General features: G+C 42.7%; 1 protein-coding gene across 2 annotated transcripts in view; it reads left to right on the plus strand.

Annotated features, from left to right (window-relative positions):
- AP2B1 (adaptor related protein complex 2 subunit beta 1) overlaps positions 1 to 26,812 on the plus strand; it is an 85,960-nt gene that overhangs the window by 57,614 nt on the left and 1,534 nt on the right. For both annotated transcript variants that reach the window (XM_075264756.1, XM_075264757.1), the window contains 7 exons: positions 390 to 431; positions 3,860 to 4,006; positions 6,678 to 6,823; positions 10,402 to 10,531; positions 14,154 to 14,238; positions 15,098 to 15,184; positions 24,706 to 24,860. In XM_075264756.1, the coding sequence (XP_075120857.1) occupies positions 390 to 431; positions 3,860 to 4,006; positions 6,678 to 6,823; positions 10,402 to 10,531; positions 14,154 to 14,238; positions 15,098 to 15,184; positions 24,706 to 24,860 (792 nt within the window). The remainder of the gene's footprint in view (positions 1 to 389; positions 432 to 3,859; positions 4,007 to 6,677; positions 6,824 to 10,401; positions 10,532 to 14,153; positions 14,239 to 15,097; positions 15,185 to 24,705; positions 24,861 to 26,812) is intronic.

The following is a 26,812-nucleotide window of genomic DNA, read 5'->3' on the forward strand; positions in this document are numbered from 1 at the left end:
ATTATGCATTTCTTTATTCTCACACTTGCTTCTTCTCTTTTGAGAGTTGTGCCTGGTTTATCACTGTGTATTACTCGGGAGGTAATACGGGTAGAACTGCCTCCTTAGTATGGTAAGGTAGATGAATATCTCCACCACCTTCTTTTAGTCTTCTTTACACACACATGTCTGTACACCATACACAGTGATAAGCAGGACACAACACTGAAAAGAGAAGCAAGGGAAAGAATAAAGAGATGAAGGATCTCATCAGAAATGGATTACTCAGAAACCTGAAAAGTTTATATTTCTTTTCCCTTTACAGATTGGTAAGACCTGTCATGAAATCCATCACTGCTTTATATTTCTTGATCTGTTCTAGAATTGTAACATTGATGTTTCTCTTACAGTTGGGAAGTGATCTTGGAGGTGGAATTGGTGGAAGTCCAGCGGTAAGACCACATTTCTTGAGTAGGAATAATACTAACCATTTCTTACCCCTGTTCTTCAATTTTTAAAGCAATTTTACAACTCCTGTAGTAGATATCTTCTTATTGATTTTTTTGTATTTATAGTTAGGACTTCCACAAATTGTCATACAACGCTCATATTTAACTGTGTCCAAATTACTTTTATGCTGGCATTTTCACAAATGTTCAGGAAAGGATAAATGATGGCGTAGCGGGGTGCAGCTGGAGCTGATAGTGGTGACTGGAGGGAAATAGATTACTTTAGATGTGCTTGTCTTTCCTGTATACTGTGTGCACTGATTATGGATGCTCGGAACTACTCTGAGAGCAAAAAAGAAATCTGTTTTCTATCCAGTATGCTAATGAAATTAATTTCTAAAAAAAAATTGCAAACATTTATTCACCATAAACTTTATAATCCGCAATATATTTACCCATTATATTGAATACACTTGTCTGACAAAGACCTGCAGGACACTAGGGATATATACTCACTGCCCTGGGTGAGCACACTTACTAGCCCTCGCCGCTCCAATTCTTAGGGTTGCAGAGTGCTGCAGGGGCCAGAAATCTCTGCACTTTGCTTCTACTGCTGACATTTCAACTTTGGGTCATGTTGCTGACCCAGCTCTACTCTTACTGCTTGTGCAGAGTGTAGAGCTGGTTTGATCATGTGTCCAAGAATTGGTGCTCAGATTGGGCAGTAAATACGCTGCCCAAAAAAGTATTTGTCATATAACCTTTTAAAGAGGACCTTTTAGGTCCTCAAGCACCTACAGTTTTATATACTGCTAGAAGCCAACAGCTTTCTCGGCTTCACCGGCTTTCTCGTTTTGTGGCCCCTGGTGAAGAGCTATCAGTGTTGGTACCATAGCTCTTCATTGTCAGAAGGGAGTTCCTGACAGTCTGTGAGGAACGCCCCTCCTGACAGTAGGGTCCATAGCACTGTACTGTCGGAGGGAGAGTTTCTTACCACCCAACCATGACACTGAGCAGTGAGGAATGCCCCTCTGCCTCCTGACAGTGCTCATCCACAGACTAGTACTGAGGGAAGGGGCATTCCTCACTGCTCAGTGTCATCGTTGGGCAGTAAGGAACGCCCCCTCTGACAGTACAGCGCTATGGACTCTACCGTCAGGGGGGCGTTCCTCACAGACTGTCAGGAATGCCCTTCTGGCAGTGAAGAGCTATGGTACTGGCACCAATAGCTCTTCACCAGGGGCACATAACAGCAAAGCCGATAGTGTGCTGAATTCAGCGCACTGTCTGCTTTCTAGCGATATATAAAACCTCAGGTGCAAACAGCACTTTTCTCTCCACATTTTTTGCATGGAAACTACACAGACCCCATTATAGTGTATGGGGTCTGAGAGTATTCTTAGGTAACTCCTTTTTTTATGCGGATTAGGTTTCCAATTGGGAGATCCCCAAGCAGACTTCTCAAATGGAAATCCGTACGCAGATGTGAACCGGGACTGAGGGGGAGTTGTGTGAATGGGAGTTTGTTATATATTAGAGCAAAAAGATACGTTTATTGAGGAAAAACTTAATAAATAAAACTAGGCTCTAAAACCCTGTTGGGTAACAACTGGTCTGGATTCAAGATAAAATAAAGTTGGATATGGAAGCATACAGGTTTTGTATGGTATCCTGCTGCACATTTGCTCACAGACGTTGCATCTGGGCCTGTGGTTCCTGCACACTTGTAGGTTGCTGAAGCTAGCATTCCAGCTGGTCCTATACATACTAGAATGGTGTTAAATCTGGTAACCATGCAGGCAAAGGAATTGTTGCAATATGGTGGAGACATTCCTGGAAATTCTTTTTCTGTATATGGGCAAGTATTATCCTACTGCAAAATGTAAGTTGACAATGGCTGGCTGTTAATGGCAAGACTCTTAATAGGCACTGGGACACTAAATTTCCTTCTGCTAAGTGTCTGCAAATAACCTGGACAAAGACAGGGGTGCATAATGAAGTTGCTACCTGTATGTGAATGGCAGACAAGGAACAGTAGGAGCTGCTCATGCTTGCCAGCGGATCAAACAGTCCTTTCTATTGTTGGTATGTTCATATAACCACTGCTCCCAATACCTAGGCCTAGGTAGCAGGCAGTTCATTGAAATAACCATCTGCTTCTTTCAGTCCAACAATGCTTCCTCTCGTCTATCAACTAGACAAAATGTCTTTGACCATATAGTAGAGGCATTTCTAGCATTCACTGATCCCTCAACGAGAGGTATACTACCCAAAAGTAGCTTCTGCAAGCCTATATACAGGGCAGTGAGAGAAGCACTTTTATGCCCTCATAGTTTTACATATCTGCCTGAGAAATAACTACATGGTGAGTTTTGCAGCAAATCCTATTTAGGCGTGTGATGGGGGTATTTTTTTGTTTGTTTCTCAGTGAGTGTATATAAATGCCGATTTATTTCTATGTATAAACCCTGTTTGTCAATAGGTTCTGAATTAGTGTGGGCAATTATTAGGTGAATTAATTTACAGTGTGACACAAATTCAGAAATATAATTCCCCTCTGCCAACCTGATATGACAGTCATGTCAATGATCATATATAGTGCACGCACTGTTGTGTTCAGGCTGCTGTAGTGTCTTCATGTTTTGTCGTATGCTCTTAGAAACTTTTTAACAAATGCAGACTTTACTATAATAAGAATATTATTATGGCCTCTGTAGCTTATGCTGACTCTATTTGGGGAATGTAATGGATTAATTCTTGGATGTTGATATGTGTTTTCTTGTTATTTGGGCATCTAATGGTTATTTGTTAGAATGTAACAGCTGTTAATGCTTTCATTCCGCTCATTGAGACTACAGTAGCACAGTCCATACCAAACTACCAGATTGCCTGATAAAGCTGTTTCCCCCACAACAGAAAAATGTATATTATGGTGATGTTCAACCGTATCACAAAATGAAAATTTTGTTAGATTTATTAACGATTGTTGCCTATAAGTACAAGTTCACTAACTTATGGTGTTTTCATTACTGAGATTTTGCTATCTCCAAGGGCTGTTCCATCAGCTCAATAGAGATTATTTTGCATATTGACAAAGCAGTCATATCTTGTCAATGGAGACACTGATTTACAAGGGGAAGACACAGTTTGATTCCAGTAACCCTAACCTAAGTATCTGCGGGCTGGACTGATATTCTAAAGTCTGGTGTTCGACTTCCTTTATTAAATGGTTAAAAGCTATTGGACAGGAAACTGCTGTATATTCTTGAACCTTCATAAAAACTACTTTTTAAATGGGATAGCATACAAACGGGCAAAGGTGTTTTTATTAAAGAACTTCATTCTACTTTTGGTAATTCTTGAAATTCTCCAAGCAATAATAGCACATACCCATTATTGAAATGCCCACATATCCCTTTTTTGACCTACAGGTTGGGCAAACCTTCATTCCTTCCTCAGTTCCTGCCACATTTGCGCCATCACCTACTCCAGCTGTGGTCAGTAGTGGACTGAATGACTTGTTTGAACTTTCTACTGGTATAGGCATGGCTCCGGGAGGATATGCGGCACCAAAAGCTGTAAGTATCCTGTTGATGTAGTGCCTGTAATCTATATTGGTCAGCGTCCTTCATAAATCTTCCCAAAGAACATAACTTATCATGGTTCATTGATCTAAGGTACGATGTAGTTAGCAAAGGGGTTGTTCTGTTCCTTTGTTAAATAATAACAAGATGTACCTGACCTTTCTCATATGAAGCACAGCAAGTACACAATTAGCTATTCTCCCCTGCAGAGAAGTTTAGTAAAATGGACTCATTTTCTTCTTGTGGCACTTCAGTTTTTCTTGTGCCACTTCTTAGAGACAATATGCAGTCATGTCTCCCATTGCGGAGATTCAGCGCTAAACATAAATAATTTCTTAATGAGCATAAAAATCTGTGATACTAAAGCAAATATGCCAACAGAAAACATAAAAGTTTGTTTAGAAAATCTTAAAAACAGTTTTATATATATTGTTAATCTTCCATGTCACTGTTTGAAAAATAATATATCCTGCAATTTTTAGCCTGCTCACTAAAGATAATAATGGACTGATACTTGCCATATTGCATCGCAGGTGAGACAGATGACACATCTCTATAGATAACACCACTACTGACTATGTACTCCACCTCCCTGTACAGCGCATGTCTAGTCGGCTCCAAAGTATTGCTGCCTGTGGCCATGAATGTGTTGTAAAGCATCACTAGATGCTGTTAAAGAGGACCTTTCATCAGTTGGGGCACATGTGGTTTTATATACTGCTAGAAAGCCGACAGTGCGCTGAATTCAGCGCACTGTCGGCTTTCATGATCTGTGCCCCGGGTAAAGAGCTATCGGTCCCGGTACCATAGCTCTTCACCGTCAGAAGGGCGTTCCTGACAGTCTGTCAAGAACGTCCTTTTCCACAGCAGCGCCTATCACGCTGTACTGTACAGCGCTATAGGCGATGCTATGAGGAAGGGCGTTCCTGACTGACTGTCAGGAGCTACAGTACCTGCACCGATATCTCTTCACCTAGGGCACAGATCGTGAAAACCCACAGTGCGCTGAATTCAGCGCACTGTCAGCTTTCTAGCAGTTTATAAAACCGCATGTGCCCCAACTGATGAAAGGTCCTCTTTAATAGAGCGGCAAACAAGTTCAGGCCAGATATGTCGCACCATAGTCATGTACATAAAATAGAATGAAGAAATCTAGAATCAAAAACTGATTAAAGAAAAAAAAGTGATATATTCCTGTGGGGGAAATGTGTTAGAACGGTTTTTTGCACTTTTATTAGACAGGACGCCATTAGTAATTTCCCCTTAGGGTCTCCCCCTTTTCTACTTTGAATTTGGTTTTGGCGCCACTCTTATTTTTGAGTGTTCAGCTTATATTAGGGACAGACTCTTAATTGGGTACTGATGATTTATCTAAATTTAGTTGTTTAGTTCCCTCTCATGACGAGGGTTGTTCTACATCAGCAACCCAACCCCTTTGTTGGTGGATATCTCACATGCAGTTGATTTTTTTGTCCTGATTCCACCATTGTGAGGAGCAAAACTTTATATCTTTATGAGGCTTCGCCGAGGGTGTTTTTATCTCATAGAATTTATGTGGGTCCTGTCTGGTATATAGTCCTTAGACTATTTTATTGTTTTTTTTTCACACGAGCACCACTTTTCTCACATAGTTCCAGGGCGTTTTTTTTTTTTTTTTATAATAAAGATTAAGTTTTATTTTTCCTACCTAGGGATTCATCTATAGGGACCCTTTTTCTGTTCTAGTTTGGCAAGGGGGAAGATAAGTGGTAAACTCGGAGCACACATCACAGTTTTTGTATCATGCCAAGAAGAGCCATATTGCTTAACTAACCGGCATGGAGATGGCAAATGTGCTGTTACAGAAAAAAGCTGAGGGAAAGCAAAAACATGTAAAACTTACAAGCGACAGACAACTAACTGCTGATGTTTTGTAGACTTCTACAGCTATCAAAGAAGTGGCATTTTACTGCACAGTAATTTGATCAGTTGTTGCAGGTTCTGCCATCTATGTTTGAGGCTCCAATAGGATTCTGACAAACTACTGGATAAAATAGTATAGCATGTTACTCTATCTTTGCAGCAAAATAAAAGAAACCTTGACAGAGACCCCATTACAAGTCAGTGGTGTCTGTCACCGTGTGATGTCATTTTCAATACTTTGGTCTTATGATGACAGAAAACTGAAAATGACATCAGAGAGGTGAATAGAGCTTTCTATTTTACTAAAAGAAAGTATATACAGTACTTCTGTGGCTCCCCATCTTACATATAATGTAGCATCCTGCATTTTTGATGATGTTTAGATGATATTAATGCTTTATCTGTAATTCTGCACTTAATATTCTTATCTCCCGTGCTCCCATAAAAGTTATCATACCTTTCTTGAGAGGCACTAGAAAGACGCTTCCCTTGCTGGTCTGTCTACAGTAGGAGACCATGAGCACTTAGCCTTGCCCTATAGCTCCAACTAGTAATTCAGGTTTTATGTACTTGACATGTACTTATTAAAACCTAGTATATTGCTTGAAATGTAATACAAATATTACTAACATTTGACTTCTTGCTGTCTAGTGTGAATTCTTTATTTTATTAGTACGCTCGGCAATTCCTGTTAAAGAAACATTGAGTCAGTTTGTTAATTGGGTAATGTAACATTAAATTCTCATCTGTGCCCTATTACTAGGTTTGGCTGCCTGCGGTGAAAGCAAAGGGGCTGGAGATCTCAGGAACATTCTCACATAGGCAGGGGCACATTTACATGGACATGAATTTCACCAACAAGGCCCTGCAACATATGACTGACTTCGCCATCCAGTTTAACAAGAATAGGTAAGACAGAATAAGACTTCTGTAGTTATCCACACACTATTGGTCTGACAATTGGGTCCCTGATCATGAGAATGGGTAATCCATGTTTGCAGTATGAATTGGAGTGGCAAGTCACACACTATGCTGCCCCATTCACTTCTGTGTGACTGCTGAATCCTGTAGTGCCGTAGAACAAGTCATTCAGGAACTGTGTCCTTGGAAATGGTAGGGTCTTAGTGATTAAGGTGCTATATGGATCCTTAACCACCCAGTGAACCCATCCATCGATGACTTTAATTTAAAGGGAGTTTGTTAGGTTCAAAATGCCTCCCAAACAAGTAAGAGCGTCACGTAGGATTTATTTATAGGAGCTGAAACATACCTTTGTGACCACAAACTGATGAAGAAATGCAGGATAATCATCATTTATGGATATGCAAATCAGCCTGAAGTGTATCGGGGGAGGGGTCTGATTTACTAGTTTTACCTATAGCCAGCTGTGACACAGGCAGAGAAAAAAGTGGGGTGACGTTGGAGAGCTAGTTTAGAAGACAGAGCATTTGTGGCTATCTGTATTCAAATCTGGCAAATTGGGCCCCAGTGCACTTGACGTTGACTTGCACATCCATAAAAAGATTATCTTTACGTTGCATCATTGGTTTGTGGACATAAAGATATGTTTCTTCTTCTATTAAGAGCTCGTTCACACATGAACAAAGGGGCGGATTTTGACAGTGGATTTCGCTTCAAAATCCGCCCCTTTACAATGGTGGTCTATGCAGACTGCCGGGCTTCTTTTTTCCACTAGCGGCGGGCTGCTGCTAGCGGAGAAAAGAAGCGACATGTCCTTTCTTCAGGTGGAAGCCGCGGCGCGCTTGACCGCAGCTTCCGCCTAGCGGCAGCACCCTCCTATATCGGCTCATTCATTTGAGCCGACATAGGAGGGGAAAGCCGCGACCGCGATGGTCGTGGCAGGCAGGTTTTGACCAGAGAGAGACGCGGCTTGCCGCGTCTCTCTCTGTGTCAAAACCCGCGTGGGCGCCCCACGTGTGAACTAGCATATAGCTTTTTTTTTTTTATTATTATTATTATCTTGGAGTATGCTGTCCTGTGTTTAGGTCTATACTCTTAGTAGCCTAACAGCACAAAAAGTTTTTGCACTTTTTGGCTTGTAGAAACAATATAATGAAAGGGAACCTTGTATGCACTTCTATACAGAGTGATCTGTACTGTTTCATAATCTTGTCTCTAGCAAAAAATATATACAAGTTATATTGTATTGAATGAACAGAAATCGTAGTATATATTATAGATTGTGGGAGACAATTATATGTTTGCATTTTAAGGAGTAAATACGGCAATACATACTAATACAAATCTACCATTTATAAAGGTAGTAGAATGTACTTCATCTTAACTTGTGGAGAGAATTGGGTCAGATTAACTTACATCTGTTTCTGTAAAGATGAATTCTGTTTGGTAGATGATCCTTTTCTGCCATTCGCTTAAAATAGAGGAATAATTGTAATGTATGTGCATCTTCAACTGAGGCAAACGCAGGCAAAATAGATATTCTTTGTGTACGTTGTGATCCCTATATGGGGCTCTCAATCTACATTTAAAAAAAAAGAAAAAAAAGATGTTCTTTTTATGTGGAAAAATCCATTTTACCAGTTACAATTAGAGATGAGCGAACAGTGTTCTATCGAACACATGTTCGATCGGATATCAGGGTGTTCGCCATGTTCGAATCGAACACCGCGTGGTAAAGTGCGCCAAAATTCGATTCCCCTCCCACCTTCCCTGGCGCCTTTTTTGCACCAATAACAGCGCAGGGGAGGTGGGACAGGAACTACGACACCGGGGGCATTGAAAAAAATTGGAAAAAGTCATTGGCTGCCGAAATCAGGTGACCTCCATTTTAGACGAATAGTGGATTTCAAATCCGGGTCATATGAGAATGTGAACTTTGTGACTATGAGACAGGGATAGCTGTACAGGCAGGGATAGCTAGGGATAACCTTTATTTAGGGGGGAATGTTATTAAAAATAACTTTTTGGGGCTCTATCGGGTGTGTAATTGTGATTTTTGTGAGATAAACTTTTTCCCATAGGGATGCATTGGCCAGCGCTGATTGGCCGAATTCCGTACTTTGGCCAATCAGCGCTGGCTCTGCTGGAGGAGGCGGAGTCTAAGATCGCTCCACACCAGTCTCCATTCTGGTCCGACCTTAGACTCCGCCTCCTCCTCCTCTAGCAGAGCCAGCGCTGATTGGCCGAATTCCGTACTCTGGCCAATCAGTGCTGGCCAATGCATTCTATTGGCGTGATGAAGCAGTGCTGAATGTGTGTGTTTAGCTCAACTACACCGGTGGAGTAGTTGAGCTAAGCACACAGATTCAGCTCTGCTTCAATCAGCTCTGGCCAATGCATTCTATTAGCTTGATGAAGCAGAGTGTGCACAAGGGTTCAAGCGCACCCTCGGCTCTGATGTAGCAGAGCCGAGGCTGCACAAGGGTTCAAGCGCACCCTCGGCTCTGATGTAGCAGAGCCGAGGGTGCACAACGGTTCAAGTGCAATAGAATGTATTGGCCAGCGCTGATTGAAGCAGAGCTGAATCTGTGTGCTTAGCTCAACTACTCCACCGGTGTAGTTGAGCTAAACACACACATTCAGCACTGCTTCATCACGCCAATAGAATGCATTGGCCAGCACTGATTGGCCAGAGTACGGAATTCGGCCAATCAGCGCTGGCTCTGCTGGAGGAGGCGGAGTCTAAGGTCGGACCAGAATGGAGACTGGTGTGGAGCGATCTTAGACTCCGCCTCCTCCAGCAGAGCCAGCGCTGATTGGTCGAGTTCCGTACTCTGGCCAATGCATTCTATTAGCGTGAACTGAGTTTGCACAGGGGTTCTAGTGCACCCTCGGCTCTGCTACATCAGATTGCTACATCTGATGTAGCAGTGCCGAGTGTGCATCAGATGTGTAGTTGAGCAGAACTGGTTCAGCACTGCTAAGTCTCTGCATTCGCATAGGAATGCATTGGCCAGCCTTCGGCCAATCAGCGCTGGCTCTGCCGGAGGAGGCGGAGTCTAAGGTCGGACCTGAATGGAGACTGGTGTGGAGCGATCTTAGACTCCGCCTCCTCCAGCAGAGCCAGCGCTGATTGGTCGAGTTCCGTACTCTGGCCAATCAGCACTGGCCAATGCATTTCTATGGGGAAAAGTTAGCTTGCGAAAATCGCAAACTGACAGGGATTTCCATGAAATAAAGTGACTTTTATGCCCCCAGACATGCTTCCCCTGCTGTCCCAGTGTCATTCCAGGGTGTTGGTATCATTTCCTGGGGTGTCATAGTGGACTTGGTGACCCTCCAGACACGGATTTGGGTTTCCCCCTTAACGAGTATATGTTCCCCATAGACTATAATGGGGTTCGAAACCCATTCGAACACTCGAACAGTGAGCGGCTGTTCGAATCGAATTTCGAACCTCGAACATTTTAGTGTTCGCTCATCTCTAGTTACAATGCAAACCTGTTTCCATTGGCATCCACTCAGAAAAAGCTGGAAAATAATGGTTTTCCTATTTTTTATTTCAGTTTTGGAGTAATCCCTAGTGCCCCACTGGCTATACATACACCCCTCATGCCAAACCAAAGCATTGACATCTCCCTTCCTCTAAACACTCTGGGACCAGTCATGAAAATGGAGCCACTTAACAACCTCCAGGTAAATAATGACGACTATTGATATATACTGCATTTCAGGGAGTCAAGTTGTGATTTCCATGTTACTTCTGGCTTTTGTTTTACTATACAAGTAAGGCTCCAGATAGCAGCAGACGTTGGGAGCATTGAAAACAATAAGAAAATGTTGTATGTGTCCAAAGATGGGACTGCTACCCATTGAAGCATATTTACTTATGAAATAGCAGCTCAGCTGGGAGTGCTGGTTCATGTATTCCCATCAAGCCATCTGCTCACCCTATTCATTCCTATCGATGCATCTACAAAAATCAATTAGTTTTTACCACCCATGCCAGACATGTCATTACTGCCATCTCCTACATTGACTGTTCTGCTCCCTTTTCCCTTGTGACAACATTCCAAATTGGTGGCATAAATGCAGGTGGCAATGTGCCCTTGTTTCTCATCCCAATCTGTGACTGTAATCATTTTCTTCTAGTGATTGGAATTCTAGAAAGCATCATTAAAGAGACTTGCAATACATAATAGCATATTGGATATACACTTTATTTTATATTGCTACTATGTTATTAAGTTTTGGCTGTATTTTCTGTAATACTTTGAGCATCTTTCATCTCTCTTCTCAACTTTTCACATCGGTGATCTTTTTGCATCCGAAAAACTTTTTTCTGCACTGCGATAGCATTCAGGACCAGATTTATTGTTTGTATACTAGAAAATCTGAGTGTCACTCTCTCCATTGCATTGTATGCTTTATTCATTAGCAGGGCACAAGCTTTATACAATGCCAGGCTTACGAAAAGGTGGCAAAAAAACGTATTATTTTCATTGAATATAACTTTGAAGCCCTGCCTACTTGTACAATTTCTTGCATCTCACATCATATTTTTCAAAACCTGCTTTCACGAGCAAACAGATATATCTATATGAATTAATCAATATTATTCAGTAGGTTTAACTACAGCTTTACTGAGAAGCTTAGAATAATATATTGTGGTACTTCATATACTCCAGGTTTATCTCAAATAAACATTAAGATTAGTGTTGAGCGAGTAGTATTCGATCGAATACCTCGCCAGCATAGGAATGCGTGTAATCCGCTGAACACCAAGGGGTTAAGCGCTTTAAATATTCGATGCATTTAACCCCTTGGTGTTCGGCCGATTACATGCATTCCTATGCCAATGAGTTATTCCATCGAATACTACTCGCTCAACACTAATTAAGATGTTAAAGTTTCTAGTGCTAGGTATGTAGAACTGTAGCCCTTTACCTCCTCTTTGCTTAGAGATCAATAGCTAAAATAGAATATTCTCATATTTCTTACCCTAACAATCAATTACAAGCAGTTTCGTGTTTTGCTTCTTACTGACTTATGTGATGGTTTCTTTGGACCATAGAGAGGATTGTTTTTATAATGTGAGACTAGAGAGTAATATTCTATGCTCTGCATCTTAGCTTTCCTATATGGCACTTCACAATTTACATACATAGCGGATCAAAGCATTGGGTTGCATTTTTGTAAATGTTGATGGCATTGTACTTTTTGCATATTCTGAGCACTCCTAACAGCATTGGATTAAAGCAGGCCTCCAGATTTAAACAATTGTTCATAAATGTGTATTGCAGTTCAATATAAGAAACCCTGCATTATAGTTTATTAAGGATACCTATTTCCTTCACCACTCTCTAAACTGTTCTCCTGTTCTGTATCTTCAATCTGACTGCTTGTTTACATTTTTTCCATCTCTACATTCAGACTCACATACAACTCTATGGAGGAGGGAGGGGTTGAGTAAGAGGCGCCAGCTGGTTTAACTGATTTATTGCCTATTTTGTGCGCTCTCAGCCTCCTACCAGTGTTATAGGAATAGTAGAGTGTAACAGGAGCAAATACTTATGTCTTTTCTAATCCACCTCCCCGCTTCATAGACTAAGTTGGAGAACTGCCTAAAAAGTATAGAAGAAAACCTATTTCTATAAGATATATTACTGAGTTTCATATTTTAACCTGTACTATTCATTAATGAAATATTGTTTATAATTAGAGGGACCGGGGACTCTTATAGATGGTCTGTTTTCCGGTGGTGTTAGTTTGTTGTAGATGTGTGAGGTTTTGATATTGATAATATTCTCGCTGCTCTCTTGTTTCATGTATTACATCCAGTTTGTTGAGGATTATTCTATGTATTTTCTGTTTACAGTCAAGTATATTCTATAATGGACATTTTTGGAGTAGTTTGTTAAGGCCTGGTTCACATCTGTGTTCGTTATTCCATTCAGGAGTCCGCTTGGGGACCACCCAAAAGGAATACTGAACGCATTGACAAGCAGTGAGCAATGAAAGCACACTGACCCCTAGACTATAATGGGGTCCGTGTGTTTTCTGCGCGGTGTCCGCACATGTGGAGGGGAAAGTAGTTCTTGAAGTACTTTTCTCTCCGCATGTTACATGTGGACACTGTGCAGAAAACACACAGACCCCAGTCTGTGGGGTCCATGTGCTTTCATTGCTCACTGCTTGTCAATGCGTTCAGTATTCCGTTCGGGGGGTCCCTAAGCGGATTCCTGAACGGATTACCGAACGCAGACTTGAACCAGGCCTAATTCATTGTAGAATTTTTTTTATCTATGTAACATGGCAGGCTTAGATACAAATATATCTATAAATCTCATGTTCTTCCACCTTTTTTTCAAATTTTGATGCAAAATTAGAATGATCTTACTGTGAGCCAGGACACGTTACATTGCGTTGCATTAATAAAGCTTTTTACTTTGCTATTAATGTGGGATGGTTGTTGTAATGTAGAGTTACTTTCTCTGTGTCCAGTATATGGTGCTTTGTACTCACATCAGCTCCATATTATATTGTGTTAAGGTAGATCGGCTTTTGCAACATGTCCGTTTTTATCGTAGAAGACTAAACTTTAGACATTGAACTGGTCACATCACCAAATTGAAATAAAATCTATTCTTTTAGTATCATGTCGCTTGGGAAACTCATCCAGTCAGTTGGTTGTATTCTTCAGATTTTTGCTTTGGCTGGCAGGCAATGACATAGGGACATTTAGAGCACCAAGACGTGTTCATTAATGTGACAGCAGCGCAGATAGTGAGACAACAGTCCATCCCCCTCCACCCACAGAGCAGTTAGCTGTAGGACATGTCCTTCCACCAGAACTCCACACATTGGATTGGAATACTCGAATATCAAAAACTGTATGATCCTCTAATTCCTTGTGACATCATGTAACCCTTTCTAGACAGTCCTGTATCTGTAAACATTCATTGGGAATTGAAAAGACAAGACCTTCACGGTGGTTAGAAGATATTTTCTTTTCCTAGCACATTGTATCCTATGTATTTTCAGAAATAAATAATAAATCTGCTTGAATGCTTTTAATCCACTTCTGTCAGTAATAACCCAAAAGGGCCTTCATTTATTTATAGAGCCGTGTATAAGTACAGATGTCACTTTTGTTCACATGCTTGAGAGAATGATTTAGAAACATCTAAGTAGAGATGAAGGGTTAATGGATGTTGTGAACCCTTCAGATCAGCTGTGGGATCTCAGATGCCGGGGTCACAGCGCTAGTTGTAAACCTCGCAAGTTAATTCTTGGTTCTCGCTCTTGTGTGTGATAGGTGGCTGTGAAAAACAACATTGATGTCTTCTACTTCAGCTGTCTCATCCCTCTACACGTACTGTTTGTAGAAGATGGCAAAATGGGTAAGAGGCAATTTTGCATGCAGGGAACCTTTTATACATCATGAGCCTGATTCACGTACAGTTAATATAAGTATAATTCTTCTGGGTTTATGGGAGTTAGAATGAATATATGTCCTTATATATTGGTGGTGCAGGATGAAATTGTTCTGCACACCAGTATAGATTGTCCTAATAATTTAATGTGCTATTGACGCCTGTCGTGCTGACTACTTATCCTGCATGGGCCAGGTAGTGAGTGCCGAATAACACCAATAATACACTTATCTATTCTTAGTTACTCTTCATTTCCATATTAGTATTATGCACAATTTTGCAATTTTTCGTGTCACAGAACATGTGAAAATGTGGACACTTTTTGGTGGCCACACGGTGGCTCAGTGGTTAGCACTGCAGCCTTGCAGCGCTGGAGTCCTGGTGTTCAAATCCCGCCAAGGGCATAAAACCATCTGCAAGGAGTTTGTATGTTCTCCCCGTGTTTGCATGGATTTCCATCCCATATTCCAAAAAAAGACATACTGATAGGGAAAAATGTACATTGTGAGCTCTATGTGGGGCTCACAATCTACATTTAAAAAAAAAAAAAAAAAATGTGGACACTTTTTGTGGAGTATGTACGGTTTGCCCGCAGTTCATTGATCTGGTTTTTCTAAGCTTTTTTTTTTGTTGGTCATTGAAGTACTGATGTATAGAGGTACAAACTGCACGTAATTGTTACATAGCTAGTAAAAGGCATGGGGACCTTGCCCTTGAGCTTCATAAAAGCTTCTTGTTATGTCGCAGTCACATCGATTGTGCTATTTTTTTTTTTTTTTTTTTATATGTGTACAGTAATCTATTCTATTATGCTTTCATGCTTTAGAGAGGCAAGTGTTCCTGGCCACATGGAAAGATATACCTAATGAGAATGAATTACAGTTCCAGATCAAGGAATGCCACCTGAATGCAGGTTAGTGGTAAATATATATTTGTATTTACGTGACAGATACATTCTGGGGAATTCTGAGTTAATCTATTTTGGGCCCTTAGCTAGAGCAGAGGTTTGCTATAGAGAGCATCTCTTGCTGTAAAAGACATTGATGCAGTACACAGACAGAAATGGATTACAATGAGAAACGTGTAGTGCTTCATACATATTTCATACATGTGTCTCACATATTACAAATGATCACTCACAGTCCAAAGCAGGTGAGTCCTTTACAAGGAATCCGTAGGCGCTTTCTAGCCCTTCCCCCAAAAAGCTATCTACTGCGTTGCCCTAATGAACACTTTTATAAATGTCCCTTGTATGCGGAATTATGCCTCACAGCGGCCCCTGCAGCCTCTATTATGCCCCACAGCGGCCCCTGCAGCCTCTATTATGCCCCACAGCGGCCCCTGCAGCCTCTATTATGCCCCACAGCGGCCCCTGCAGCCTCTATTATGCCCCACAGCGGCCCCTGCAGCCTCTATTATGCCCCACAGCGGCCCCTGCAACCTCTATTATGCCCCACATTACCACACTACCATAAAGGCCCCAGCTGGTTACCTAGGTTACAGACCTGTTCTCAGGTCTGAATGATGACTCCTGCTTCTGACTACAAACATTCTCTTCTCTCCCTGCGTAAGCCTTTCAGTTTGTGAGGCCTGATAAGAGTTAGTAAAGTTTCTTGAACAGCACCTCTCATAAATTTGTATGGAAATCCATAGATAACCATGCAGTTTACAACAAGCACCAGCATGTTTTGATTTTCGTTTTTCGCTGTTTGCCCTCCAGAAGCGAAAACTTTTGTATTTTTCCATTTACAGAGCCTTACAAGGGCTTAATTTTTGTGGGAAAAATAGTTAAATTTGATAATCCATATGATGAAATGGGAACCAAGAAAAAAAAAAAATGGAAATAGGGTGGGTTTAGAGAAAAAACTGGATTTGTCCGATTTTCTTATGGGCTTTGTTTTTACGGGGGTTCACAGTGCAACCAAAATTACATGTTACCGGTTCTGTGGGTTGGTACAATTTTGGAGAGAATGGAAGTGGAAGTACACAGCACTGTTCTCTGTTTAGTGGCCAGATCAGCTACTGCAGTCAGCTCCTATTCATTTGAATAGGACTAGAGATGAGCGAACAGTGTTCTATCGAACACATGTTCGATCGGATATCAGGGTGTTCGCCATGTTCGAATCGAATCGAACACCGCGTGGTAAAGTGCGCCAAAATTCGATTCCCCTCCCACCTTCCCTGGCGCCTTTTTTGCACCAATAACAGCGCAGGGGAGGTGGGACAGGAACTACGACACCGGGGGCATTGAAAAAAATTGGAAAAAGTCATTGGCTGCCGAAATCAGGTGACCTCCATTTTAGACGAATAGTGGATTTCAAATCCGGGTCATATGAGACTGTGAACTTTGTGACTATGAGACAGGGATAGCTGTACAGGCAGGGATAGCTAGGGATAACCTTTATTTAGGGGGGAATGTTATTAAAAATAACTTTTTGGGGCTCTATCGGGTGTGTAATTGTGATTTTTGTGAGATAAACTTTTTCCCATAGGGATGCATTGGCCAGCGCTGATTGGCCGAATTCCGTACTCTGGCCAATCAGTGCTGGCCAATGCATTCTATTAGCTTGATGAAGCAGAGTGTGCACAAGGGTTCAAGCGCACCCTCGGCTCTGATGTAGCAGAGCCGAGGCTGCACAAGGGTTCAAGCGCACCCTCGGCTCTGATGTAGGAGAGCCGAGGGTGCACTTGAACCCTTGTGCACCCTCGGCTCTGCTACATCAGAGCCGAGGGTGCGCTTGAACCCTTGTGCACACTCTGCTTCATCAAGCTAATAGAATGCATTGGCCAGCGCTGATTGGCCAATGTATTCTATTAGCCTGATGAAGTAGAGCTGAATGTGTGTGCTAAGCACACACATTCAGCTCTACTTCATCGGGCTAATAGAATGCATTGGCCAGCGCTGATTGGCCAGAGTACGGAACTCGACCAATCAGCGCTGGCTCTGCTGGAGGAGGCGGAGTCTAAGATCGCTCCACACCAGTCTCCATTCAGGTCCGACCTTAGACTCCGCCTCCTCCGGCAGAGCCAGCGCTGATTGGCCGAAGGCTGGCCAATGCATTCCTATGCGAATGCAGAGACTTAGCAGTGCTGAGTCAGTTTTGCTCAACTACACATCTGATGCACACTCGGCACTGCTACATCAGATGTAGCAATCTGATGTAGCAGAGCCGAGGGTGCACTAGAACCCCTGTGCAAACTCAGTTCACGCTAATAGAATGCATTGGCCAGCGCTGATTGGCCAATGCATTCTATTAGCCCGATGAAGTAGAGCTGAATGTGTGTGCTAAGCACACACATTCAGCACTGCTTCATCACGCCAATACAATGCATTAGCCAGTGCTGATTGGCCAGAGTACGGAATTCGGCCAATCAGCGCTGGCCAATGCATTCTATTAGCCCGATGAAGTAGAGCTGAATGTGTGTGCTAAGCACACACATTCAGCACTGCTTCATCACGCCAATACAATGCATTAGCCAGTGCTGATTGGCCGAATTCCGTACTCTGGCCAATCAGCGCTGGCTCTGCTGGAGGAGGCGGAGTCTAAGGTCGGACCTGAATGGAGACTGGTGTGGAGCGATCTTAGACTCGCCTCCTCCAGCAGAGCCAGCGCTGATTGGCCGAATTCCGTACTCTGGCCAATCAGCACTGGCTAATGCATTGTATTGGCGTGATGAAGCAGTGCTGAATGTGTGTGCTTAGCACACACATTCAGCTCTACTTCATCGGGCTAATAGAATGCATTGGCCAGCGCTGATTGGCCGAATTCCGTACTCTGGCCAATCAGCACTGGCTAATGCATTGTATTGGCGTGATGAAGCAGTGCTGAATGTGTGTGCTTAGCACACACATTCAGCTCTGCTTCACCGGGCTAATAGAATGCATTGGCCAGCGCTGATTGGCCGAATTCCGTACTCTGGCCAATCAGCACTGGCTAATGCATTGTATTGGCGTGATGAAGCAGTGCTGAATGTGTGTGCTTAGCACACACATTCAGCTCTGCTTCATCGGGCTAATAGAATGCATTGGCCAGCGCTGATTGGCCGAATTCCGTACTCTGGCCAATCAGCACTGGCTAATGCATTGTATTGGCGTGATGAAGCAGTGCTGAATGTGTGTGCTTAGCACACACATTCAGCTCTACTTCATCGGGCTAATAGAATGCATTGGCCAGCGCTGATTGGCCAGAGTACGGAATTCGGCCAATCAGCGCTGGCTCTGCTGGAGGAGGCGGAGTCTAAGATCGCTCCACACCAGTCTCCATTCAGGTCCGACCTTAGACTCCGCCTCCTCCAGCAGAGCCAGCGCTGATTGGCCGAATTCCGTACTCTGGCCAATCAGCACTGGCTAATGCATTGTATTGGCGTGATGAAGCAGTGCTGAATGTGTGTGCTTAGCACACACATTCAGCTCTACTTCATCGGGCTAATAGAATGCATTGGCCAGCGCTGATTGGCCAGAGTACGGAATTCGGCCAATCAGCGCTGGCTCTGCTGGAGGAGGCGGAGTCTAAGATCGCTCCACACCAGTCTCCATTCAGGTCCGACCTTAGACTCCGCCTCCTCCAGCAGAGCCAGCGCTGATTGGCCGAATTCCGTACTCTGGCCAATCAGCACTGGCTAATGCATTGTATTGGCGTGATGAAGCAGTGCTGAATGTGTGTGCTTAGCACACACATTCAGCTCTACTTCATCGGGCTAATAGAATGCATTGGCCAGTGCTGATTGGCCAGAGTACGGAATTCGGCCAATCAGCGCTGGCCAATGCATTCTATTAGCCCGATGAAGCAGTGCTGAATGTGTGTGCTTAGCATACACATTCAGCTCTACTTCATCGGGCTAATACAATGCATTGGCCAGCGCTGATTGGCCGAATTCCGTACTCTGGCCAATCAGCACTGGCTAATGCATTGTATTGGCGTGATGAAGCAGTGCTGAATGAGTGTGCTTAGCACACACATTCAGCTCTACTTCATCGGGCTAATAGAATGCATTGGCCAATCAGCGCTGGCCAATGCATTCTATTAGCGTGAACTGAGTTTGCACAGGGGTTCTAGTGCACCCTCGGCTCTGCTACATCAGATTGCTACATCTGATGTAGCAGTGCCGAGTGTGCATCAGATGTGTAGTTGAGCAAAACTGACTCAGCACTACTAAGTCTCTGCATTCGCATAGGAATGCATTGGCCAGCCTTCGGCCAATCAGCGCTGGCTCTGCCGGAGGAGGCGGAGTCTAAGGTCGGACCTGAATGGAGACTGGTGTGGAGCGATCTTAGACTCCGCCTCCTCCAGCAGAGCCAGCGCTGATTGGCCCGAATTCCGTACTCTGGCCAATCAGCACTGGCTAATGCATTGTATTGGCGTGATGAAGCAGTGCTGAATGTGTGTGCTTAGCACACACATTCAGCTCTACTTCATCGGGCTAATAGAATGCATTGGCCAGCGCTGATTGGCCGAATTCCGTACTCTGGCCAATCAGCACTGGCTAATGCATTGTATTGGCGTGATGAAGCAGTGCTGAATGAGTGTGCTTAGCACACACATTCAGCTCTACTTCATCGGGCTAATAGAATGCATTGGCCAATCAGCGCTGGCCAATGCATTCTATTAGCGTGAACTGAGTTTGCACAGGGGTTCTAGTGCACCCTCGGCTCTGCTACATCAGATTGCTACATCTGATGTAGCAGTGCCGAGTGTGCATCAGATGTGTAGTTGAGCAAAACTGACTCAGCACTACTAAGTCTCTGCATTCGCATAGGAATGCATTGGCCAGCCTTCGGCCAATCAGCGCTGGCTCTGCCGGAGGAGGCGGAGTCTAAGGTCGGACCTGAATGGAGACTGGTGTGGAGCGATCTTAGACTCCGCCTCCTCCAGCAGAGCCAGCGCTGATTGGACGAATTCCGTACTCTGGCCAATCAGCACTGGCTAATGCATTGTATTGGCGTGATGAAGCAGTGCTGAATGTGTGTGCTTAGCACACACATTCAGCTCTACTTCATCGGGCTAATAGAATGCATTGGCCAGTGCTGATTGGCCAGAGTACGGAATTCGGCCAATCAGCGCTGGCCAATGCATTCTATTAGCCCGATGAAGCAGTGCTGAATGTGTGTGCTTAGCACACACATTCAGCTCTACTTCATCGGGCTAATAGAATGCATTGGCCAGCGCTGATTGGCCGAATTCCGTACTCTGGCCAATCAGCACTGGCTAATGCATTGTATTGGCGTGATGAAGCAGTGCTGAATGTGTGTGCTTAGCACACACATTCAGCTCTACTTCATCGGGCTAATAGAATGCATTGGCCAGCGCTGATTGGCCAGAGTACGGAATTCGGCCAATCAGCGCTGGCTCTGCTGGAGGAGGCGGAGTCTAAGGTCGGACCTGAATGGAGACTGGTGTGGAGCGATCTTAGACTCCGCCTCCTCCAGCAGAGCCAGCGCTGATTGGTCGAGTTCCGTACTCTGGCCAATCAGCACTGGCCAATGCATTTCTATGGGGAAAAGTTAGCTTGCGAAAATCGCAAACTGACAGGGTTTTCCATGAAATAAAGTGACTTTTATGCCCCCAGACATGCTTCCCCTGCTGTCCCAGTGTCATTCCAGGGTGTTAGTATCATTTCCTGGGGTGTCATAGTGGACTTGGTGACCCTCCAGACACGAATTTGGGTTTCCCCCTTAACGAGTTTATGTTCCCCATAGACTATAATGGGGTTCGAAACCCATTCGAACACTCGAACAGTGAGCGGCTGTTCGAATCGAATTTCGAACCTCGAACATTTTAGTGTTCGCTCATCTCTAAATAGGACCTAACCTGCAGTGGCTCAGTTTCCCCACTACTTCCTGCCTGCTTCCTGCTCCGTTCTCTGTGTATCAGCTGCTGAGAACAGTTTATTGATGGGGTGCTAGGTGTCAGACTCTCACAGATCTGGTATCTGTTCTTTGGACAGCTCATCAATATTCTTTTTAATGATCTGGTTGTTCTTATTAGTTATGATTTCTGCTTCAACGATAAGCATTTACTTGAACTCCCAGCGGTATTTATAGTGTCACATTGTTCTTGCTGTGAATCTGTACTAATGGGGCTCTTACTGCTCTGACTAAATGAGCTGTTTTCTTAGTTGCCATCATATTCCAGAGCGCTGGATCCAAATCATTGTGTTTCTCCTAGGAGCTGCCTTTTTACATGCTTTTGACCTTATCTCTTGTCCTTCCTGCATCCTCACATGTGCATTCAGTCAATCTTTTTTCTCCTGCAACATGATGAAGAGTGGGGAGCATTGGAGAAAGCATTGTAGCTGATTCCAGTTCAGCGGCTCCGATCTGAGAGAGAGTGCGCGATGCCAGCTAAAAATAGTACAGGTCATGTGACAATCTACTGGCATTATATCTGAGAAGAGTTATTAACCCATAGACTCCTAGGGAATTCTCTGCAGCATTGTGAGCGGCCGCAGGATTTTTATACACAGAACAAAAGCTTGCATAGAAGTGCAGTGTTTGCTATTGGACTAACACAATGGCATGCTGTTTACAGGAACCATTTCTGTGACTGCGGTTCTGAATGAAATGTTATTGTGTTAGTCGCATCTCTTGGCCTGCAGCCGGGGTATGACATCGCCTGGTAATAACTCTTTGGAAATGGCTCGTACCAAATACACAAATAACACAAACCTGGAACAGGTCATTGTGTGCCAGTGGCATTGTAGATCTGTATATTGTTACATTGATTTCCTTTGCACATAATGTAACAAAGCAATGAATGCTGACTAGAAGAGTAAGGCTTATATAGGCTTCAAAAATATAATTTCAGCTCCATTTTATTTGTATAGATGGCGAATACTAAAGCTTTTGGTGGCTAACTGGCTTTCTGTTCAGTATATGTTTGGGAACAACTTTCCTATTAACGCCTTTAATTGTGTATCTGCAATGTGAACTGCGTTAAATATTAATTTATACATGGACTTCATTGGGTTTCTGAACCAAACACATGGATGTCAGGGGCTTGATTTTTTTAGGCTGACTTTTCTATTATGCAAATGCTGTGTCCTATTCTTAGCTATTTTTGTGTATATTTAAGTGGGTCATCTTTCCAAAGACATTACTTAGAGCAGGCTAGAATGCTAATGTATTTAGTTGTAAGTGGCCATTATTATCCCAACCATAGCGGTAGTTTTTTTCCTTATTCTATTATGTTTTTATTTTGTTACATTTTCTATTCAGTTACTAAGGAACTTTGGCTGAAATAAAGTCTCCTGCTGGTCCCCTTCCCTCTGGCCCTCTTCTGAATCTCAAAAATCTGTTTCAAAATGGAGAAAAAAATATATTGTCCACACATCTATTTTTTTGGTAATTGTTGCTAAGCAAAATTTTTCACAAAGAACGTGAGAGACTTTGTCCAAAATACAGAGATCTGTGGTTGTCCTGGACCTAGCAAAGATGGATACTGATGATCTATCCACAGCAAAGACTTAAGCTTTACATGTCATCCATTTACATGAATGCCCTTTAAAGCTATGATAGGCTAAGCCCGACACAGAGGCTCATATCATTGGAGGACACTATATCTATTATCCCTTTAAGAGATATGGTCTTGGTCTTGCTAATATTGTCTACTATTTAGCTAACTCCTGTTAAGTTTCATCCCTGAACTATTCATAAGTGTCTGCAACACCCTTCTCCATGGACTCCCAGCAAATACCCTCACCCCCCTCCAATCTACCTTAAACTGTGCTGCTCACTTAATTCACCTTGCCCCTCATTCTTCATCGGCTGCTCCCCTCTGCCAGTCCCTCCACTGGCTACCCGTTGCCGAGCAAATCGAGTTCAAGTTACTAACGCTAACATACAAAGCCATCCACAACCTGTCCTCTCCATATATCTCTGAACTAATCTCCCACTACCTGCCCACACATAACCTCAGATCCTCCAATGACCTCCTACTCTGCTCTTCTCTCATTCGCTCCTCACACAACCATCTCCAAGATTTCTCCCGTGCATCCCCCTTACTCTGGAACTCCTTAACCAGACACATAAGACTGACCCCCACAATCACAGGATTCAAGAAGGCCCTGAAGACTCACCTATTCAGGAAGGCCTACAACCTCCAATAACACTACTATCACCACACCACCATCTGTACAGTCTCCCCCTCACCTTCTGTCTCTACCCCCCTTCCCTCATAGATTGTAAGCCCTCGCGGGCAGGGCCCTCTACCCCACTATGCCAGCCGATCACTGTTAGTATCATATCTACCTGTATATTTTGTGTATTGTATGTAACCCCAAATGTAAAGCACCATGGAATTAATGGTGCTATATAAATAAATAATAATAATAATCTCATCCCTGAACTATTCATAAGTGTCCTCCCACTGGATGTAAAGAGTCTTTCGAGGATAGGTCACAAGTTTCACATTGGGTTGGGGTCCAACATCTGAAGCTCGTGCTGGTCAGTTGTTTACCAGCTGGAAAGACTCTTTACATCTAGTGGAAGGACAGCTATGGCACCTTCTTATATATATATATATATATATATATATATATATATATATCAGAAGTCACTTAAACAGTAGACAATGTTAGCAAGACCATATTTCTTAAAGGATAACAGATAACATATCCTCCAACACTGTGAGCCTGTGTGTCGGCCTCAGCCTATCGTGGTTTTAAAGGACATTCACGTAAATGGATGACTTGTAAAACATTATCCTCTGCTGGAACCAGCCTACCCTGGCAATAGTAGCTGATCGCCAGGGATTTCAGGAACCAAACCCATGGAACATCATTGTGGTTATACAAACCCTTTCAAGATGACGTCTCTACTTATGCACACCTTGCAGCCAGCGAACGAATTGGAGTTGTTTTATCGTACTCCATTTTTAATAAAGGTTCCAATTGGCACAGGGAACAAGTGATTTATGAAGAGGCTCGACATAAATCAGTCATGTGTCCCTGCGCCACAATGGAAATCTGTGCCATTTAGGAAATGGCGTAGATTTTCATTATACCATATGCCAGAAAACTGGCAGTTTTGTGGCGTAGAGGGATTGATAGATCTCCCCCAGTGTGTCCTACAGTATCACACAAACTTCATTTATACCAGTTTACAGTCTATTTCCAATAGTGGAAGCTGTTTTGTATAGAATATTCTTTACCCTGCTGGATCTGGGAGATTGTCTGCATTTATGCTCTGAAGCGCTTTCCTGTTTCATCCCTTTCCATTATTGTAGTACAATCTTTTTATTCTTGTCATTGTGCTACACATTTTTGGTAACTGCTTAGTGCAGTTTTTTTTTATAGTGCTTTAAAGATGAATCATTGGCAATTGCTTCAATTTGGAATGACATTGTTCACAGTCTTCCTTTGTATAGTACATGTGCACTGATCAGACGTTTCATTATTGTATAGCTTAAAAACAAATTGACTTTTTTTCATTTTTAGACACAGTTTCCAGCAAACTACAGAATAACAATGTCTACACAATTGCCAAGAGGAATGTGGAAGGGCAGGACATGTTGTACCAGTCCTTGAAACTTACCAATGGCATCTGGATCTTGGCAGAACTGCGGATCCAGCCTGGCAATCCTAATTACACAGTAAGTCTATAGTATGATAGAATGTTAAACCTAAGGCATTGATTATGTATTGTTGTCAAGTTGTCTATGCTGCACACGTACAGCAGTGAGGCTCTTCATATTAAGTTGATTTCTTGTTATCGCAGCTAGTCCATTTCCAAAGTCTATGTGTATATTATATGATGAGATGCACACACGCACATTAGATCAAGGAAGGAAAATGATAAAGGGGAGACCTTTCGTTCTCTCATATTTTGGATACACTCCTGACTTTGGCTAAAAAAAAAGCTGCATATATGATTGCAACCTGTATCTGTAGGTCCGAAAATCTCATATCTTATGTGAGTGTCTTCTGCTTCATCAGAACAGCTATGGGTATAGCTAAGTTTGGGGAAATTGCAAATTTCCCTAATGTATATATTCCTCACAGCCCGGCTAGACTGTCAGAAAAACCCTTCTGACAGTGAAGGGCTATCGGTAACTGTACTGATATCCCCTACCCCGAGGCACATAATGGGAAAGCCGACAGTGCGCTGAATTCAGCGCACTGTCGCCTTTCTAGCGGTATATATAACCGCATGTGCCTGAGGACATGAACGGTCCTCTTTAAGGAGCTGTAGTGGTAACACTATATATCCTATGTTCCATTTTCATGAGTCTGTATTTTATCAATGAAGAAGATTGTAAAGCCTGGGAGCTCATTGCACAGCATAAAGATTAGTCTGCCACAAACAATACATGCAAGATAGTGATGTGACCTTGAATTCCCAGAATGCCTGCTGGGTTAGATCTTTTTCACTAAAACAAGAAATTCCTTTAAATAAAGTGTATTGGGGATTGCTGATCATACAGTCTGGAGGTAACACATGCTACTAATTTTAGTGACACATACAATACTAGGGTTCTAAAATTGCTCCTTACCTGAAAGAGACATTATTTTTTTTATCAAAACCAAAAACAAGAACCCAAGAATACAAAACAACCTGGTCTCAAAACAAATACAAATATACCTTTCAAACAACTAGAGACACAGAGTATAAAAATTACATAACTTTATTAATAAATATCACATAAAACAGTACATCAACAAACAAGGGAGACACACACAGGGAAAAAGATAAATTTCCCCATAGAGTAGCGGAAGAATACCAAAAACCCTCCCACCAGTCAAAGGCTGAGTCAAACCCCAAACATGATATATAAAAGTGCAAGAACAAGAATCACAAAACAAGGAATATAATCCCCAATTAAATACTTGATATTACACACCAATCATAGGCCAGGGGACTAAAATACACATGTCCTCACAAGAAAAGAGGCACCCCAAATAGGGTCACCTTAATACATACCCGTAGGTGTAGACATATTCTCTGTAGATACCAATATATTAATGGAGAAAGTAACACAGGGGACTCAGTCAGAGTGAAGACGAAGCCGAGTGAAGGCGAAACGCGCGTCAGGCGTTTCCCATGGTCCTACCAGTCTCTGACTGAGTCCCCTGTGTTACTTTCTCCATTAATATATTGGTATCTACAGAGAATATGTCTACACCTACGGGTATGTATTAAGGTGACCCTATTTGGGGTGCCTCTTTTCTTGTGAGGACATGTGTATTTTAGTCCCCTGGCCTATGATTGGTGTGTAATATCAAGTATTTAATTGGGGATTATATTCCTCGTTTTGTGATTCTTGTTCTTGCACTTTTATATATCATGTTTGGGGTTTGACTCAGCCTTTGACTGGTGGGAGGGTTTTTGGTATTCTTCCGCTACTCTATGGGGAAATTTAGCTTTTTCCCTATGTGTGTCTCCCTTGTTTGTTGATGTACTGTTTTATGTGATATTTATTAATAAAGTTATGTAATTTTTATACTCTGTGTCTCTAGTTGTTTGAAAGGATTATTTTTTTTATCACCTTGGTTATTATATCTTTGTTGGGTGGAGAATTTAATAATCCTATTTTACTGCAAAACG

Source organism: Leptodactylus fuscus, chromosome 2, assembly GCF_031893055.1.
Source record: "Leptodactylus fuscus isolate aLepFus1 chromosome 2, aLepFus1.hap2, whole genome shotgun sequence".
NCBI classification, from domain to species: Eukaryota; Metazoa; Chordata; class Amphibia; order Anura; family Leptodactylidae; genus Leptodactylus; species Leptodactylus fuscus.